General features: G+C 46.7%; 1 protein-coding gene across 1 annotated transcript in view; it reads left to right on the forward strand.

Annotated features, from left to right (window-relative positions):
- Positions 1–15,730, forward strand: part of HSD17B3 (hydroxysteroid 17-beta dehydrogenase 3) — a 72,755-nt gene extending 57,025 nt beyond the window's left edge. Inside the window, exons 6-11 of the mRNA XM_024345777.3 lie at positions 1,268–1,303; positions 4,464–4,498; positions 5,675–5,756; positions 6,697–6,762; positions 10,143–10,292; positions 15,466–15,730. Coding sequence (XP_024201545.1) covers positions 1,268–1,303; positions 4,464–4,498; positions 5,675–5,756; positions 6,697–6,762; positions 10,143–10,292; positions 15,466–15,576 — 480 coding nt within the window. The 3' untranslated portion in view covers positions 15,577–15,730. The remainder of the gene's footprint in view (positions 1–1,267; positions 1,304–4,463; positions 4,499–5,674; positions 5,757–6,696; positions 6,763–10,142; positions 10,293–15,465) is intronic.
- Positions 15,731–18,384: the final 2,654 nt, after the last annotated feature.

Consider the following 18,384-nt stretch of genomic DNA (forward strand, 5'->3'; position numbering starts at 1 on the left):
TCCCAGGTACTAAGATTTGTTTAACTTTCAGTGCGAGGGAAGTATATGACACAAACTCTATGGCTGGCAGGATTGTAAGTTCAGTAAACTTGGCTCAAACCCATGACTGCCATTGTTGGTTGGGAGTACATTTTTAATGGATTTAACAGTTCTTTTTTTTTTTTTTTGAGATGGAGTCTCCCTCTGTCGCCCAGGCTGGTGTGCGGTAACATGATCTCGGCTCACTGCAACCTCTGCCTCCCGGGTTCAAGCGATTCTCCTGCCTCAGCCTCCTGAGTAGCTGGGACTGCAGGCGCCTGCCACCACGCCCAGCTAATTTTTGTATTTTTAGTAGAGACGGGGTTTCACTATGTTGGTCAGGCTGGTCTTGAACGCCTGACCTCAGGTAATCCACCTGGCTCGGCCTCCCAAAGTGCTGGGATGACAGGCGTGAACCACCGCGCCCGGCCGCATTTAACAGTTTTTGAAGGCACAATTTGTTGACCCTTTCTTAGGCCCTGACCTTTGGAGTCATTAGGGCTACACCAATCTGAACAGGCTCTCATGCTTCCATTCCCCACTTCTGCAGGTATCCCATCGTCCTGTGTAAGCCCCGAGTCTGCTGCACTGGGTGATAATGCCAGACTGCTTGGGCGCTGCTGCACATCCTCACCAAACTCCTGAACTCCTCTCTGGACCACACATCTCCTGTGTGGGCTCTGTCTCCCACACTCTGTTTCTGGCACAAATCTACGTCTCTTTAAGAAGCAAGTTCCAGGGTTGCTCCTCTGCCTGTGTGTGTCTGTGTTTGTGCTAGTGTCTGTGTCCGTCCTCTTGTCCTTTCTCTTTATCTTTGGTGATTCTAGTGGTTTCTTTACCTGCCCTCCATAGCCCAGAACCTCTACCTTATATTATATAACCATTTGTCTTTCTGTTCTCCTGGACTCACATAGGCTAACCCCTCTTCCTCCAGCTGAGAATGGAGTAGCTCCCTTTGAAAAACCGTATTTATATTCCTCCAGGAATATAGTTCCAAGTTTTCCAGGAAACTCTTAATTGATGTCTAGTCAAGATGACGTAGGTACAGAATGACAGAATGGGAGTCAGATGTTTCTTGATGCTAGTGCATGCTTGCTGGAAGGCAGTTATGAGCCTAATTTGCAGGGTGAGTGATGAAACCGTTCAGACACGCACTTTTGCCCACTTCATGGTTCTTTAGCACCAACTACTTTCCAGGAGAATTTCTCTAATCATCCAGCTGATGTGTGGTTGTGATTATTTATTACAGAGCCTCATCCATTGTAACATCACCTCCGTAGTCAAGGTATGTGATCAATATATGTGCGAAATGCATTAACATGTAGTAACTTGAAATTTGGCAACTCAGGAGAATTGTGCCCATCCACTGTAGAAGCAGGATTCTTTGAAATCGAACCACACTTAGTTGAGAGGCCATGTCGTGGTCTTGTAATTGTCTTGTTCTGTTTTTCATCTAGAAAATACAGTAATGGATTCAACTCTCCCTTGTATCTGAATTCTATTTCTGCTTTCAGTTTTGTCACACGTCGGAACATACTAAGCTCGACGAAGCTGAAACGTATTCAGGATTCCAAGGCAACTCTAAAAAAAATTAGTATCTTCCTCTGATTTTAGGCTTTGTAGATAGAGGAAAGCTCACTCTGGAAAACTGACGGAGGATGTGGCTTGGATTTTCTGGACTTTTGTTGTTCAATAAATATTTGTTAAATCAAAGCTCAAATTCATCTGTATTCTGGTCCCAGCACAGCTACTAATTAGTTGGACAGCATTGGACAAGTTATGTAGCCTCCTTGAACTTAACGTTCTGCATCTGCTATTAAAAGGCTGTGGATTGGCTGGGCGTGGTGGCTCATGCCTGTAATCCCAGCACTTTGGGAGGCCGAGGTAGATCACCTGAGGTCAGGAGTTGGAGACAGTCCTGTCCAACATGGTGAAACCCTGTCTCTACTAAAAAACACAAAAATTAGCCGGGCATGGTGGCAGGCACCTGTAATCCCAGCTACTCAGGAGGCTGAGGCAGGAGAATCGCCTGAACCAGGCAGGCAGAGGTTGCAGTGAGCCGAGATTGTGTCACTGCAGTCCAGCCTGGGCAACAGAGAAAGTCTCTGTCTCCAAAAAAAAAAAAAAAAGGCTGTGGATCAAGAGATGTCTTAGGCACCATTCAGCATTCAAGTTCTTTGGTGAGGGTCAGCTGCACAAAGATGTATAGCATGAGTCCCTCAAAGCTATCCTATGTAGACAATTTAGAGAAAGGTACTGTTTAAGAATGGACACAGCTTGAGGCTGTGTGACTTGGTGAGTAGATGAGGATTTTGTGTGAATGACGTGTTCCCCCTTCCTCTGGGGATAAAGCCCTCTTCCTCTACTAGGACACGTGGCTTGTGAGTGAGCTCTGAGCTTCCCACCTGCACTAACCCCACACCTTGCTCAGTACACAACATTCACAGCTGTATATGGCAGCCTTGGTGACCACTCTGGAAGGTCAGTAGGACTGCAGTGATAAGTAAAGTCTGATTCCTGATTTCAAGGAGCTGGGACCCTGGTTGGAGAGTAGCAGAAGGCTCAGTCTCACCCATCTGAACAACATGGACTGGAAGTAGGGGAGGACAGATTTCCCAAAGAAAGCCAGGTTGCTGTTAAGATAAGGAGGGGAAATGGAGGCAGAGTAGACAAAAAATTTTTTCTTTTCAGGTGAATAAGTTGGGCTGACAATAACTATTTGGTTATTTTTCTATAAGCATGCTGGTATTTTATGGTTTCCTGCTCAGTTGCTATTGGGTACACACATCTTTTTGTGCTTAGCAATTGATGGCTTTTTGGAGCCCCCAGCTGATGTAATTATGAGTTTTATATGTCTAACTGTCATCTGCAGCCTTATCACTAAAGTCTTTCACGTTATTTTACAACTGACCTTTTAGTCTTGGGCTGTTTGATCATAGGTATTTCCCAAATGCACTTGACAACCCTCTGACTCCTTTAGCAGAGAAATGCTTTGATTTGTTTAAAAAAATTATATATTGATAAACACTAAGTTCCCTAAGTATGAAATAAAATAAATTGAAGTTTAGCTTCTAAGTATACCACGCCCCAGTGAACCATGCTGGTTAGAAGCATGACTAGTGAAGTTGCACTATTTTAAAGAAGCCGTCTGGAGATAGTCGAGTTCTCTTTCGGGGCAGGGATGGGAGAATATGCATTTGAGGGCAAAGGGAAGGTGGAATAAGAAACTGAATATTGGAAGCCTTGAGGCGGGGACCCACGAGATTCAGTGTTGTCTCTCTCATTGGGATCATTCAGCCAACAGGGCTAGTGAGTTCATTCGGGAGGCTTCGAGGCAATGTGGGTGCTGGCTGACAAGGCTCATATAATATCCCTATGAAGTCATTCACGGGAAGCGGTCTGACACTATCTCGCCCCTCATCCTCCCTCTTCTTCCCCAAAATCCAGTGTTGCAGAGGCAGCCCAGTGGTTCTAGAGAGCCCCACCCCCTCCACTGCCCTGGCCCCCTGGCCCCCCAGCAGCGAAGACATTCCCTGGAGGCTCTGAGACAGGCTGGGGCCTGGCCTGGGAGCGGGCACCTCTGAGGAGCTGCTGCAGGGCCCCTGGACAGCATGGAGAAATGGGCAGCCTGTGTCTTCCGGTCCCCAGGTGCCTTGATATCTCCACCCCTCTCCTTTCACTTGGGTCCCTTGTCTCAAACCTGCTGCAGTCAGGATCTGCTCCAGGCCTGCCAGGCCTGATTGCGGTCAATTCTACCTCAGAGAACATTTCAGTCCATGAGGTTGCCTCTTCCTTCATTTGTAAAATGTGTACCTTGTAATTTTGGAACAAAAAGTTCTTTTAGGCTCCTGAAATTGCAGGGAAGACCTTTTCAGGGGTCTCTAGGCTGGGAGGGGGAAGGGGCCTCTCAAGGCTCTTGTAATTCCAATACACAGGAGTGGCCATGCGCTGTGTCCACAGAGCTATTTCATAGCTTAGCTGCAGGCTGCGTAAGCGGTTGCTGTTGAATCAAAGAGGTGTCCTTCTCTCTACAGAGTCTTGTTAGGTTTCCCCATAGTTCCCCAATTCCAACTCATGGCCAGTCCACTTTTGCCTGTCCCGCAGAATGAAGAGTATCATGGGAACCTCAGTGTTGGTCCCACAGCTGTAAGCCAATTCCCCCAATTTTTCACTGCCCTCATTTTCCAGGAAGACATTAGCTTTAGGGGGAAGAAACCAGAGGCCCCAGAGCAGCCTGTCATTTGTCTAGGTTGGCTCCTGTGGGTTCCAGGCAGACTCTAATGTGGCCAGAGTGACCTCCAATGAGTGCCAGCAATTTTCAAGGCCGTCTGAGAAGATGAGGCTCTTTCCCAGCTTCCTCTCGCGCTCCCTTCCCTGTTTCCATCCCGCCCCCTTGCACTGCTACTTAGTTCCTTGTCGGGCTTACCTTTGGCCTTCTCTTGTAGATGACACAGCTAATTCTGAAACATATGGAATCAAGGTAAGGCCTTCTTCAAAAAAGTGTGGAGCAACATGGCCTCCCTGCCCTGGCGGTCAGCTAACTCAGGGACTGGGGACACAGAGGCCATCTGGCTGTGCTTTAACAAACGATAACAGCTATGATGAAAGCACACGGTGATTATGGGGAAAAAAAACCATAACGTTCTGGGCCAGGCCAGCTCTGCAGACAGACAAGCTCATGTGAAGGTCAAACGTAACACACGTCGGAGGGAGGAAGAGAACGGCAGTTTCAGCACACACTGGATTAAAGAAAAATTAACTAATGTTGAATGTAAAAGAAAACTTCAGAAGTTGGCCCGAGATCAAGACCATCTCTTTGTTAGGAATTTCAGCTTTTGTCAGAGAGAATACTCCGATTTATTGTGAAAATCACTGCTCTGTCAGCTCCTCCACTTATTCCATATTTATGTCACCCTATTCCAATGCCCATTTGGGAGTTGGTTTTTCTCAGGTGTGTTCATTAAAAGCAAATGCTTGATAGCTTATCTTCCCTAGAGGAAGAAGGGGCTTGGCCTTGGATTCTAATTTGCAGTTTCTTGTCCCCTGCCCCTCCATTGTATCCGTCTAATTGGGAAGGATTAAGAATATTGAATTTCAAAAGGACAAGTAAGGCTCCTGGAGACTTGCATAGGGTATCTGTGTGAGCAGGTCCTGTACTGTGAAATTCTATCCAAGACAATATTCCACCATGTGACATCCGTCCTGCTGTGGGTCCTGAGTCCAAAGGGACCGGCAGCTCATGTGGTCACATTTAAGGGAGAAGGATTCTCTCCCCTTAAATCCTGAGCTGAGCTGGTTATCAGTATTTTGGTGGAGAGACCTCAGTTGTAGCACAGCCTGTTTCCAAGAGCAAGCCCCTCACATTATGTGATGTCACATGACTGCCAGGTGGCGTCACTGTGCGGCGGAAATTCAGACATCGCTGTGTGGCGCCCTCCAGGGGAAGGTAGGGGAAGTTCAGACATCGCTGTGTGGCGCCCTCCAGGGGAAGGTAGGGGAAGTTCACTTACCATTCCTAGAAGCAGAGCCCCTAGCACTTGCGGAAGCCTAGAAAGGGTCGAGTCTGGCAGTGTTCACACGGGACCCTTTGTTTTCTTTGTACTCAAGGTCAGGTAGGGCAACAAAGCCATGGGAACTTTGCTTCTTTGCCTTTCAGGCGGAAAGGTCTCATCCTGAACATTTCTTCTGGGATAGCCCTGTTTCCTTGGCCTCTCTACTCCATGTACTCAGCTTCCAAGGTGAGTGATGTCATGACTTCCAAGTCTCTTCCTTCTTCCTCTTATTTCTCCCAGTTGGCAATTTCCTTTGATCATCTGGCAAGTTGATGGAAAGGTTTACCTGGAGACGCTCTCTTATGTGCAGGGCTGAGCTAGTCACTGGGAAGTCCAAGAGAAAATTAGAATAAAGCACCTGCTCTGGGCACACGAAGCCCTGCGGTGCACAACTTGGCCAGCCTCCGGGGATGCCTGCCCCACTCACCTCCTCTGGGAGCCCTTGCCGTCTTCCTGCTGACAAGTGACACTGTAGCTTCCTTCCAGACTGGGAGATCTAGCCTGGTGTCCCCATGCCCTAGTCATAAAAACAGCCTGAGGAGGAGGGGGCGCTGTACAAGGGAGGTTAATCTATGCAGGGGCCCTAGGGATGGATTTATCCCAAAACAGATTTTCCTGCGAGTGGGAGGTCCTCTTCCCAGACCGGGGGATGAAGTGCTAACTCCCATCAAGGCAAGCTGGTTCATTTTTTCCCTTACCCTCTTTCTGCCCCACTCTCCAGCTTTATTAAGGCGTACTTGACAAATAAAAATTGTGTCTATTTATAGTATGCAAGGTGATATTTTAATATATGTATATGTTGTGAAACGATCAAGTCAAGCGAATTAACATATCCATGACCTCACATACTTACCGGTTTTTTTTTTGTGGTAAGGACCCCTGAGATCTACTTGCTTAGTAATTTTCAGGTATGTTGTCTATGATTGTTAGCTTTTGTCACCATGCTGTATAGTAGATCTCCAGAACATATTCAACCTGTGCAGCTGAAACTCCGTACCCAGAGCTCCCCACTCTATTTTAAGGTCTAGCAGGTAGTGTGTCTGCAGTGCCCCTGGAAGTCAGAGGAAGTTGGCTTTGACGAGGGAGCTCACTCTGGGGCCTCAGGTGTCTCTCCTTCTTGCTCCAGGCGTTTGTGTGCGCATTTTCCAAGGCCCTGCAAGAGGAATATAAAGCAAAAGAAGTCATCATCCAGGTGAGGTGGGCAGCTGTGGAGTCCTTGTCATCATCCAGGTGAGGTGGGCGGCTGTGAGTCCTTGAGAAGGGTTACTCTGGACCTCCCGCGGCTGGGGCCACTGCCTCCTGTGGGTCTGGCTGCTCACGTGTGGTCAACAGGAAGATGAGCTGGGGATGCCACGTGGGCTTTTGGGGCGCCTCAGTCCCACCTGCTGCTGTGGCTTCTGTTGCCCTCCCCCGCGCCCTGGGTGCTGGAGGAGGAAATAGGAGAGGGGAGTGGCTGCTCAGAAATGCTGTGGACCTTCTTGCTACCTGATGCTTCATCAGAGCAGACATTCGGGTTGGTTGTGGCTTTTCCTCTCTGACCCCGGTACAGAACACAGGCTTATGTGGGAGGAATTCTGGAGAAGAAGCAAACAAAACAAAACTGGGCACTTGATCCGAGTTTGAACGAGGGGAGGGGCTAGTCACCAGGGGAGGGGTCCTTCTGTGATGGGCCACAGAGGTCCCCACACTCTGGTTCTCGAGCAGGTGAGGAGGAGGCACTCTGCTTCCCTTCCACAGGTCATCGTGGAGATGACCTGTCCTCACCTAGGCAGAGCTGGGCTGTCACTGCCTGCTGCAGGCTGAGCAATGTGATTCCTAAAGTGTCAGTGATTTATTTGTGCTTGGTTCAGCAACAGAGTTAGAGTTAGATAGTTTCTGGAACGTAGAATAAACAGAGTTTTTGTTTTGTTTTGTTATTGTTGTGTGGGAAGAAGTTTTACGATATACTATTAGAAATGGAGAAAGGCACACTCAAAATTATATCTTGGAAATTATTGCTGCACACACTGATTTTCAATTAAAATATCCAGTGAGAGTATTTTAGGCAGCTGTTCCTATAAACTAACCAGCTACAGGGTAAAGCTTATTAAGTAGGCAGATATGAGTTAATGGTAGGAATTTGGCCAATAATATCATTTCTGAGCCATAGTGAGTGGTTGTAACAGCCTTGCCACCGGGTCACAGTCCCTTTCTCTGCCATGCAGAAGCCGTCTGACCCATCAGAGGGTCCTGCTTCCATGCTGGGGTCTCCGTGCTCCCACTCCCAGCTGAAGCTGGGGTTTCCCTTTTGTAATGCTGCAACTCTGTCTGGGCTAAGTTTGCTGCAGTAAAAAAATAACCCCTAAAATCTCAGTGGCTTAAAACAACAAAGTCCTATTTTGCATTCACGTGACACATCCACTGTGGGTTCACAGAAGACATTGGCTCACTGTGCTGACACAGGGCCCCAGGCTGACGGAGCAGCCGACATGCCAGAGGAAAAGGAGTGGGAAGTTCTAGTGGGTCCTGCTTTGACAATGAAATGCTGTGGCCCAGAGATGACACATGTCACCTCTGTTCATAAATCACTGGCCAACTCTGCTTGCATGGTCCTACACAGCCACAGGGGGCCAGGAAGTGCAATTCTATTATGCATGTGTCTGGAAGAAGAAGGAACCAAGAATCCTTGGTGATTTCTAAACATGAATGATCATCGCAGCCACCTGCTTCCTAGCCATGTGACCCTCAGCAGCATCTTGTCTTGATCCTTGGGGCACAGCTGCCGAGGTAGTGGGTACTATGGAACAGGAGGGTCAGGAGGAGATGTGGGTGGGGAAATGGAGTCCCTTGTCCCTTCCCTGATGCAGAGAACTTCGAGGTGCTTTTCTAGCAAGGAGGAGAAAGTGAAAAGACTGTGATCTTTCAAAAACCAATTGGCCTCTCCGAACGCACACTCAATAAATACTCGCTGAATGAATAAATACTCGCTGAATGAATGAAGAAGTATGTACTGTGGAGTTGGGTTTGAATTTCATCACAGCTCTACCACTTATCATCTGAGTGATCCTGGTCAGCTTGTTTAAACTCTGTGAGCCTCAGTTTTCCCATCCATAAAAAGGGGCTTATAATGCCTGCTTATATCTCTGGGTTATAGTAAAGATCTAACAAAGAAATAAGTACATATGTTTAAACAATACTTATTGAGCCCCTATTTTGTACATACAGGTGTTTTGTCAACCCAAAATCACTTAAGAATGAAAATACTTATCATTACTTCCCTATCTGGAAACTGTGGTGGAGAAAGCACACTCCTTATATTTCTCAAAGAGTAGCACTTTGAGATCCTTGGAAGAAAAGTGTTATACAAATTAATCATGCTTTAATTTCCATAGGAACCTGCTCATTTGGATTAATTGATTCATAATTGGGTTCAATTATGAAATAATGTAATTCCAAATGTGATGTGAAGAAAAATAAAACCTAGAAAACTTTTGTGGATTTTTTTTTTTACTGTTTCTTTTCTTTCTCTTTCTTTCTTTTTCTGTTCTTTTCTTTTTTTTTTTTTGACAGGGTTTCACTCTGATGTAGCCTAGGCTGGAGTGTAGTGGCACGATCTTGGCTCACTGTAACCTCTGCCTTCCAGGTTCAGTGGATCCTCCTGCTTCAGCCTCCTAAGTAGCTAGGACTACAGGCATGTGCCACCGTGCCTGACTAATTTTTCTATTTTTAATGGAGATGAGGTTTTGCCATGTTGCTCAGGCTGGTCTCGCACTCCTGGGCTCAAGCAATCGTCCTGCCTTGGCCTCCCAACATGCTGGGATTACAGGCATGAGTCACCATGCCAGCCTTTTTTCTTTCTAAAGATGCCAAACCCTTTGTTCTGGGAATAAGGTAATAAAACCCCATTATGAATCCCCATGCCAGGCCACAATGTGGTTAGCCCACAGGTGGAAACATGGTGTTGGGTTTTTAGGGCACAATGTGTGATTGTTTTTCTTACCACAACAGGAAAGGGTTATGAGGTATGTGCTACTCTTGGTTCCTAACTGAAGTGTGAAAGTGGGAATCCAGAGTGCTTTCAGTTGCTCCAACTTTGGTTATATGTATTAGAAACAAACTTCTGAGATAGAGTTGCCAGATTAAATACAGGACCTCCAGTTAAATTTGAATTTCAGATGCCTATGAATAGTTTTCAGTATAAGTATGTCCCATGCAATACTTGGGATACGATTGTGCTGAAGTGGTTTTCATTGTTTGTCTGAACTTCAAATTTAACTGGACATCCTGTATTTTTATTTGCTGTCTTGCAACTCGGTTCTGAGAGAGAGACCCGAGTTCTTCCCATTCACACTGTGTGTTGGGCAGGGCATTTGGGCCACTTGATGTTGGCTAGGTAGGTTCTCATCTTGAGAAACCAAATTTCTGATTCCCAGCTCTGTGCCGGTACTGTGCCTTTTTCCACTCAAGATCTTAAAACTTTGCCTAGGAAGAGAAGGGTCGGGAAATGGTGGGATGGGGACTTGAGTGTTAATTTCTGAGTCTTCTTCCTGGGGTGGATTGCTTCTGTGCCATGGTCTTTGTTTCCCGTTGTAGGTGCTGACCCCATATGCTGTCTCGACTGCAATGACAAAGTATCTAAATACCAATGTGATAACCAAGACTGCTGATGAGTTTGTCAAAGAGTCATTGAATTATGTCACAATTGGAGGTGAAACCTGTGGCTGCCTTGCCCATGAAATCTTGGTAATTGATAACTTCTCCTTTTCTTGAAGCCAGGGAGGGAGGACACGCAGGTGGCCCTGGCAGGGCTGGGCTAGCTCTTCCTTGCTGCTGGAGCACTCATTGATGCGTTAATATAGCCAGGTACAAGGACTATGTGGCGAGGTGGGGAGAAGCCGGAGCCTGGGAGCTCAGCCGCTAGATAACCCCTAAGTTGGCAAGTCTCATTCTTGGCTGCCTCCCTCCTCCCCTCAGAAAGTAAGGTGGCTCCCAGGAGCTGTTGGGCAGGGAAGACCAAGATATATGGCGCTTCCACGTGGGGGCTGCTGTCTTCTCTTGACCCTCTATTCCAGTCAATGTTTAGCTATCAGCCCTCCAGGCAAAAAAACAAAACAAGCACAAACCACTTTGATGTGTAGCATTTGACTTCCACGGTATAAATACTTCCAGCATGGCTGAGTTTAAGCCACGGACATGACGCTGTGTGCATGAATTGAGGAGTGCATGGTGCACAGAGGGCTCTTTTTTTAGTTTTCATTTTTATTTTACTTTAAGTTCCAGGATGCATGTGCAAAACATGCAGGTTTGTTACATAGGTATACATGTGCCATGGTGGTTTGCTGCACCTATCAACCCGTCATCTAGGTTTTAAGCCCCGCTTGCACTAGGTATTTGTCCTAATGCTCTCTCTCCCCTTGCCCCCCACCCCCCGACAGGCCCCGGTGTGTGATGTTCCCCTCCCTGTGTCCATGTGTTCTCATTGTTCAACTCCCACTTATGAGTGAGAACATGTGGTGTTTGGTTTTCTGTTTCTGTGTTAGTTTGCTGAGAATGATCGCAGTGGGCTCTTATGAGTGAGTGCAAGCCAGCTCCAGCATGCCACAGATCCAGCATATGGCAGAAGAGGCTCTTACCACTCCTGGACTGCTTTTAAAAACAAACACAAACATGAAACAAAGGTAGACTTGAGTATTGCTCACTAATACTGAAGCAAACATAACATTGGCATAGCTCTGACTCCAGTCCCACCAAAGAAAGTTAGATGGGGTTTCCTCACTTACCCATGATCTGCCAATTTCCTCCTCTGTCTGATTGGCTTTTCTACTGCAGGAATTGGATCTCTCTCTCTGTCTTTCATGGATGGTAGAAGGATTCATGGCTCCATGCGCTAAAGTCTACCAAAGCATTCCTTTATCTGCTGGGACTTAAAGACTCTGGCAAGAGATATTGAACTTTCTCAATTACTTGCTATTTTTATGTAGAACCTCAACAATGTGCAGAATCACCAATGTAACTCACACTACAAAGCAGACATGCAGAGAGGATATAAGGTCTTTATTTTTTCTGTTGCTGATCTGGTCTTTTTCCAGATCACTACTTGCTGCAGGAAAATTCATCGAATGTCCAATGAGTCTAAACTGAGTTTGATCTAGTCATCTCAACTGGCCATTTAGGAAATGTACTCTTAGTCTGTTATTTAGGGAGAAATGTTCATCCTTCCCTGGAGGCTCCCTTCTTCCTGCCCCTCTCACTAGGTGGCGCTGGGAGAGGATGCCCTGTGGTCCATGACGGTCCTTCCATGTGTGTGGGCTGGTGTCCTGGGTGGCTGTTCACCTTGCTGAAGTTTATGTCTGTCGAGGATGAGGGAGATGAACCTTTCTGTCCTTTTGACTTGGCCAGTGGATACCCTGATAAGGTCTCCCCAGCTACTGAGGGCAGCAGACTGCTGTACTCTGCCACGTCCCCCTCCAGCTACAGGCCCAAGGTCCATCTGCAGCTTTGATCCACATAGACCTCTGGCTGCTATCTCTACATCAGCACCAACGTGGACCTGAAGGAAGCTGGAAAAACCAAATCTCAGCACCTGTCTCACCATGCTGAGATAATTTCCTGTGGTTGGACCGCAGAGGAGTGGGGGCCATGGCCCCTTCTTTGCCCTCAGTGCCACCCTTACTCATGAATCACACTTCTCCATCCTTCATGCGCCAGGCCTTATCCTTCAGCCCCCAGCCTAGGCCAGAGCTCACACCCGACAGAGGACACACTTCTGACCACGCCTTTCTCTTTCTCTCCTCCCACTTCCCACTATCTCCAGGAAAGAAAAATTACAGATCTTTTTTTTTTGAGATGGAGTCTCGCTGTTGCCCGGGCTGGAGTGCAGTGGTGCGATCTTGGCTCACTGCCGCCTCCACCTCCCAGGTTCCAGCGATTCTCCTGCCTCAGCCTTCTGAGTAGCTGGGATTACAGGTGCTCTCTGCCACAACTGGCTAATTTTTGTATTTTTAGTGGAGACAGGGTTTCACCATGTTGGCCAGGTTGGTCTCCAACTGTTGGCCTCAGGTGATCTGCCTGCCTTGACCTCCCAAAGTGCTGGGATTACAGGCGTGAGCCACCACACCCAGCCAAAACTACAGATTTCTTGTGCACTTTCTCGGTGTCACAGCTTAGCCCTCTCCAGTGGGGATGGCATCCCTTCCACCTTCAGGAGGACACTGTGACCTTAGTCCTCCAGGATGCTGATGGCTTAAACAGAACTCATCAGCATCTGAAAAATGTTTCCTTGTAGAAAAATAAACATTTTATTTTTATAAAAATGGAATAAAATTTTATTTTATCTTGACACAGGGTCAAAGTTGAATATTTTATTTAATTTTGACATAGCCATGTTGCCCAGGCTGGAGTGCAGTGCAGGATCACAACTCACCGCAGCCTCTTTGAACTCCTGGGCTCAAGATTTCCTCCCACCTCAGCCTCCGCAGTAGCTGGGACTATAGGCACATGCCACTACATCCAGCTAATGTTTTAATTTTTTTTTTGGTAGAGACTGGGGCTCACTTTGTTGCCCAGACTGGTCTTGAACTCCTGGGCTCCAGCTATCCTCCCGCTTTGGCCTCCCAAAGTGCTAGGATTACAGGTGTGAGCCACTGTGCCCGGCCTGAATATTTTCTTGACCTTTCCTTTTAATTTCTTAGATAACAGATTCTAATTTCTTCAGGCAAACAGTTGCCAAGAACAGACCAGGAAAAGGAGTTTTTGTGCCTGGTGAAATAGGAGAGAAAATAAATGAAAATATGTTAATCATTAAAGCCAATTTCGAGTTTGCCAGGATTTAGAAAGATCATTGTATCTAAAGAGAGAGGCAACCATGTAGAATCAAATGGTAAATAAGCGACCCTTTTATTACCAAGAGGCCAGGCAAAGATAGCACGCCCTCCACCCACAGGGAGCATGGCGCTGGGACCGAGGCAGGAATGGAGCCCCTACCTACAGAGACCCTGTCGTGCTTGGAGGCTTCATGCATGTTGCCTCACTTAGTTGTCCTAATAATCTTGTGAGATAGGACTTAGAGTCACCCTTTTACAATGGAGGAAAACAAAGCTCAGAGCTGCAACAGCTGGCCCATGGCCACCCAGCTGGTAATGGTGAAGCTAGAATTTAAGTCCGCTTTTGTCTGGGGCCACAGCCTTTTCTGGCTCCTACATGGCCCTTCCAGGCTGGGAAGGGGTAGACAAAGATGGAGATGGAAGAGGGACTCTTTTAGGACTTTTTTAAGGGGGCTGGAATTGTAATTTATTTTGCTTATTTTCTTTATGGCTGACCTCACTATGGCAAAACATTTAGTTCAAGACAGAGCTACTGAAAGGGCTTGACTTTGCTGTGAGATAAGAAAGCTCGGAGAGAAAAATGAAGTTCTTGAGGAAGAAGTTGTGTTGATTCAGCGACGTGGCTAGTGGGAGGAGAGGTCAGCTTTGGCTCCCAGAAGCTGTCATTAGTCCCTTGTCTTCAAATATCTCAGAGGAATGCAGAGATCTGAGGATCTGAGCTGGCTGACAAAACATGAATAGCTCCCCTAAAAGCTCAAGTTTTCCTCTGGTTGGAATCCTGTTGTTCTGTAGGGAATAGGTGGATTGAGGCATGTTGGATTAATAAAGTTATGCTGTGAATCATTATGAAATGATTGCTTCTGGGGTCCTGGACCCCAGAACTGTGCAAGACACAGTTGCAATTTGGTGGCAAGCAATCTTTCAAGGCCTGTACTTACAGCCTGAAATACATTGAACTGAAGGCTTCCCCCTCTTTGAAAAGCAAGTGCTGCATGTTGATAATCTATACCTTTCTGTGACTGACTTCCATTCATCCAGGCTTCACGTATTTCCTTAGCGCCCACTATGCCTTGGAGTTGTGCCAAATGATGGAAAGCCTTTCTGATTCTCTCCTGGATCCTCATTTTATTTATTTATTTATTTATTTGTGACAGACTCTCGCTCTGTCACCCAGGCTGGAGTGCAATGGTGTGATCTCAGCTCAATGCAACCTCTACCTCCTGGGTTCAAGTGATTCTCCTGCCTCAGCCTCCCGAGTAGCTGAGACTACAGGCATGCGCCACCATGTCTGGCTAATTTTTGTCTTTTTAGTAGAGACGGGGTTTCACCATGTTGGCCAGGCTGGTCTCAAACTCCTGACCTCAAGTGATCCACCTGCCTTAGCCTCCCAAAGTGCTGAGATTACAGGTGTGAGCCACCATGCCTGGCCCAGGATCCTCATTTTAACAGAAGCTTGGTAGAAAGGACTTGAAGACAAGTGGGGACATACTCACTAAGAGAAAAAGTAAGTCAGGGAGGTGGTTAACACAGAGTTCTCTTCATTTAGAATTTCCAGACCGGGCATGGTGGCTCACACCTGTAATCCCAACACTTTGGGAGGCCAAAGCAGGAGGATCACTTAAGTCCAGGAGTTTGAGAACAGCCTGGGCAACATAGTGAGACCCTGTCTCTGAAAAAAAAAAAAGAAAAAATTAGCCAGGCATGGTGACACACTCTTATGGTACCAGCTACTCAAGAGGCTGAAGTGGGAGGATCCCTTGAGCCCGGGAGGTTGAGGCTGCAGTAAGTCGTGATCGTGCCACTGCACTCCAGCCTGGGTGACAGAGCAAGACCTTGTCTCAAAGAAAAAAAAATCCTTAGGGCTGATTGTACTAGGTCGTCCAAAGGAGTTTAAAAGGACTGGCTACTTTGGCGTCTGAGAAAACCTTGTGAGCTGAGAAAGTGTCACAAGACCCTTAAACTTTATCAATTACATAAAAGGTTCTGGGGCTCCACTTTAGTAGTCAGAAAAAAATATTTTTAAAGACCACAAAGATGAACTGAGGTACTTGTTATTCCTTCCTCCCCAACACTGATGCTTCTCTCTGTTTAAGGCGGGCTTTCTGAGCCTGATCCCGGCCTGGGCCTTCTACAGCGGTGCCTTCCAAAGGCTGCTCCTGACACACTATGTGGCATACCTGAAGCTCAACACCAAGGTCAGGTAGCCGGGCGGTGAGGAGTCCAGCACAACCTTTTCCTCACCAGTCCCATGCTGGCTGAAGAGGACCAGAGGAGCAGACCAGCACTTCAACCTAGTCCGCTGAAGATGGAGGGGGCTGGGGTCACAGAGGCATAGAATACACATTTTTTGCCACTTTACTTGAGTCTGAATATCTCTGGGAAAGTTGTGGTGCCAATCTGTGCTGTTGTCCTGAAGTGCTCACCTGTTCTCAAACAGGGTTCCTGAAAGACCCAGGAAATTGGTGTGAACCAAAAAGTGTCTGAGACAGATCTCAATCATTTAGAAAGTTTATTTTGCCAAGGTTAAGGACGTGCACCTGGGAGGCAAGTTTGTGCCTTTCTCCAATGATGATTTTGAAGGCTTCAATATTTAAAGGGAGAATATTGGGGAAAGAGGAAGAAATTTTGCAAAGGTATGGGCAGATAAGAGACAAGCGGTTGCATTCTTTTGAGTCTTTGATCAGCCTTTCACCAAATACACAATTCACATGTGGGAGGGGGTAGAGGAATAGTCACTTATGCCTTGTCTAGCTCAGTGACTCTGCTTTTTTACATCAGAGGAAGCAATCAGATGTGTACTTGTCTCAGGTGAGCAGAGAGATGACTTTGAGTTTTGTCTTTTCTCTCCGTCCTGTGAAGACAAGTGATCAATTTACATTGTCAGGATAAAATTCAACAGAACCATTTTAGGGTAAAGATCTTGGGACACACAAGGAATTTCTTAGTGGGCAAATTGCAAAGGAGGTCTGTAGCTTTTTTTCTTTGTAGTCATCCTATTTAGGAATAAAATGGGAGGCAGGTTTACCTGATGCAGCTCCCAGCTTGACTTGTGCCATTGGCTTAGGGATTTTGGGGTCCTAAGATTTATTTACCTTTCACATTGAACAGAGGAAGATGTCAGGCAACAGTTACATCAGGCCAGTTTCTGGTCTCCTCCCGACCCACATCGATGAATGCAACACCAGCTTTATCTATTTTATTTATATTTGAGGTTCTATGTAAGATTGTTGGTAAAAACAAAAACAGGATAGGATACTCAAAATGTTTAAAAAACCCTTGCTCTAATGCAGGAGTTGGTAACTAGAAATGAGGTTTCTGAGGGTCTCCAACTCTTGGGGTGCTGGGGACACATGGAGTGATGTGTCCAGCCCTAGGTCTAGAATTATCTGAAGGACTGCATCCTTACTTGTCCAGAGATTGAGGGAGTTGTTGGCTGGGACCCCAGCAGGGGCTGTCACATGAAGCCCCTATACATGGCCTCTCTGAGTGGCTGCTTGGTCTTCCTCGAAGCATGGTGGCTGCCTTCCAAGAATGAGCATCCCAAAGAAAATTGGGAGGAAGCTGTACTGTCCTGTATGACTTACCCCTGGAAGTCATGTGGTATTGTGCCCAAGCCCTCCCAGATTCAATGGGAGAAGATGCAAAACCTGCCATGGGAAGAGCATCCGATGGAATGGTGGATATTGTCATGCTCATCTCTAGAAAATGTGTTCTCCATTCATCCATCTTAGTGTAAGTGTTTGTCCTAAGTTTAGTGTAAGTAGGATGAATTACTTGGCCTTTCCACTGGCACTAGAGCGACTTATAGAAGTGTAGACACTGTGTTTCTAGAACCTTCCAATCAAACCCTGGTGAATTGGCCTTTCAGGAACAACTTCTACAACCAGCACCTTAGGTAAGAACAGAGACACACTTCAGCTTAAATGGCCTGAGGCAGATATTTAGAGGTAAGTTTTAGATGTGTGATACGGGTTTTCTAGTGTAATAATCCTAGGTTGATTTGCACGGTTGTCCAACAAGCTTCTTGAGGGTTCTTAAAGTAAGAGAGAATTTCCTAACAGTAAAGGCCCCAAGACGTTGAACTGACTTCTTACGAAATGAGGGCAGAAAAACTCCATATTTTAAGATCTTTATCATCATCATTAGTAGTAGATAATAGCTATCATTCATTGAACACTAATTGTAGTCAGGGACTATGTAAAGCCTCATAACAACTGAAGAAGTAGGTACTATTAGTATTGCCTTCATTTTACAGATGAGGAAACTGAGGCACAGAAAACTTAACTCATGTGTGTGGGTTCACTTGACCAGTGAGTGGCAGAGCTGGCGTTTCCCGCACACCTTGGCTAAAGCAGAACAGTAGAGCCCTACGTCTGGGCTAAGTTTATTTAATCGAAATTAATGGCAAGGGGTGAACGCCGTGCCCTCAACTCTGTATATTTCACTCTCACATGTTGTGGAGGCAACAGGAGGGAGCCAGGCTTCAGCAGCCAGGCCCATATGTCTGGATTTCAACACTGACCACTTTCCAAATTTACTATCCTCTGGGAATCATTCAGGAACAGGGAGGCCTGCCAAGTTTCACTGACCTTTTGTTTCTGCGGAAAAGTACTAGGCTCTTGTTTCTCGCCTGATTCTCTTATCTTTGGAGGGCTTGGGACCCCAGGGCCCAGCATCAGAAGCCGGCCGTTTTGATAGACATGTTCCCTCTGCGTCCTTGCAGCCTTCCATCTGTGCTACCTCCCAGGAAGCCGAAGGCCGCAGAGTCCCTTTCGGATGGCACTGGGAGCAGGAAAATGAGGTGATTATGGGCTGCTGCTCCAAGAAGTATTGGCAGCTGTTGCTGGGGCGGCTCCCTGGGGTGTCATCCCTTTCTTGCTCTTGTGGATGGGAACCAGAGCACCCCACTTCAAAGACTCTGTAAGCCAGGGCTTACCAGAGAAAGCTGAAGAGTCCAGGGCCAATTTTAATCAGTTTCTTGTGCTTCTCATGCCAAAAGAGATGATTGTCCT

This window comes from Pan troglodytes, chromosome 11, assembly GCF_028858775.2.
Source record: "Pan troglodytes isolate AG18354 chromosome 11, NHGRI_mPanTro3-v2.0_pri, whole genome shotgun sequence".
In the NCBI taxonomy this organism is placed as follows: Eukaryota; Metazoa; Chordata; class Mammalia; order Primates; family Hominidae; genus Pan; species Pan troglodytes.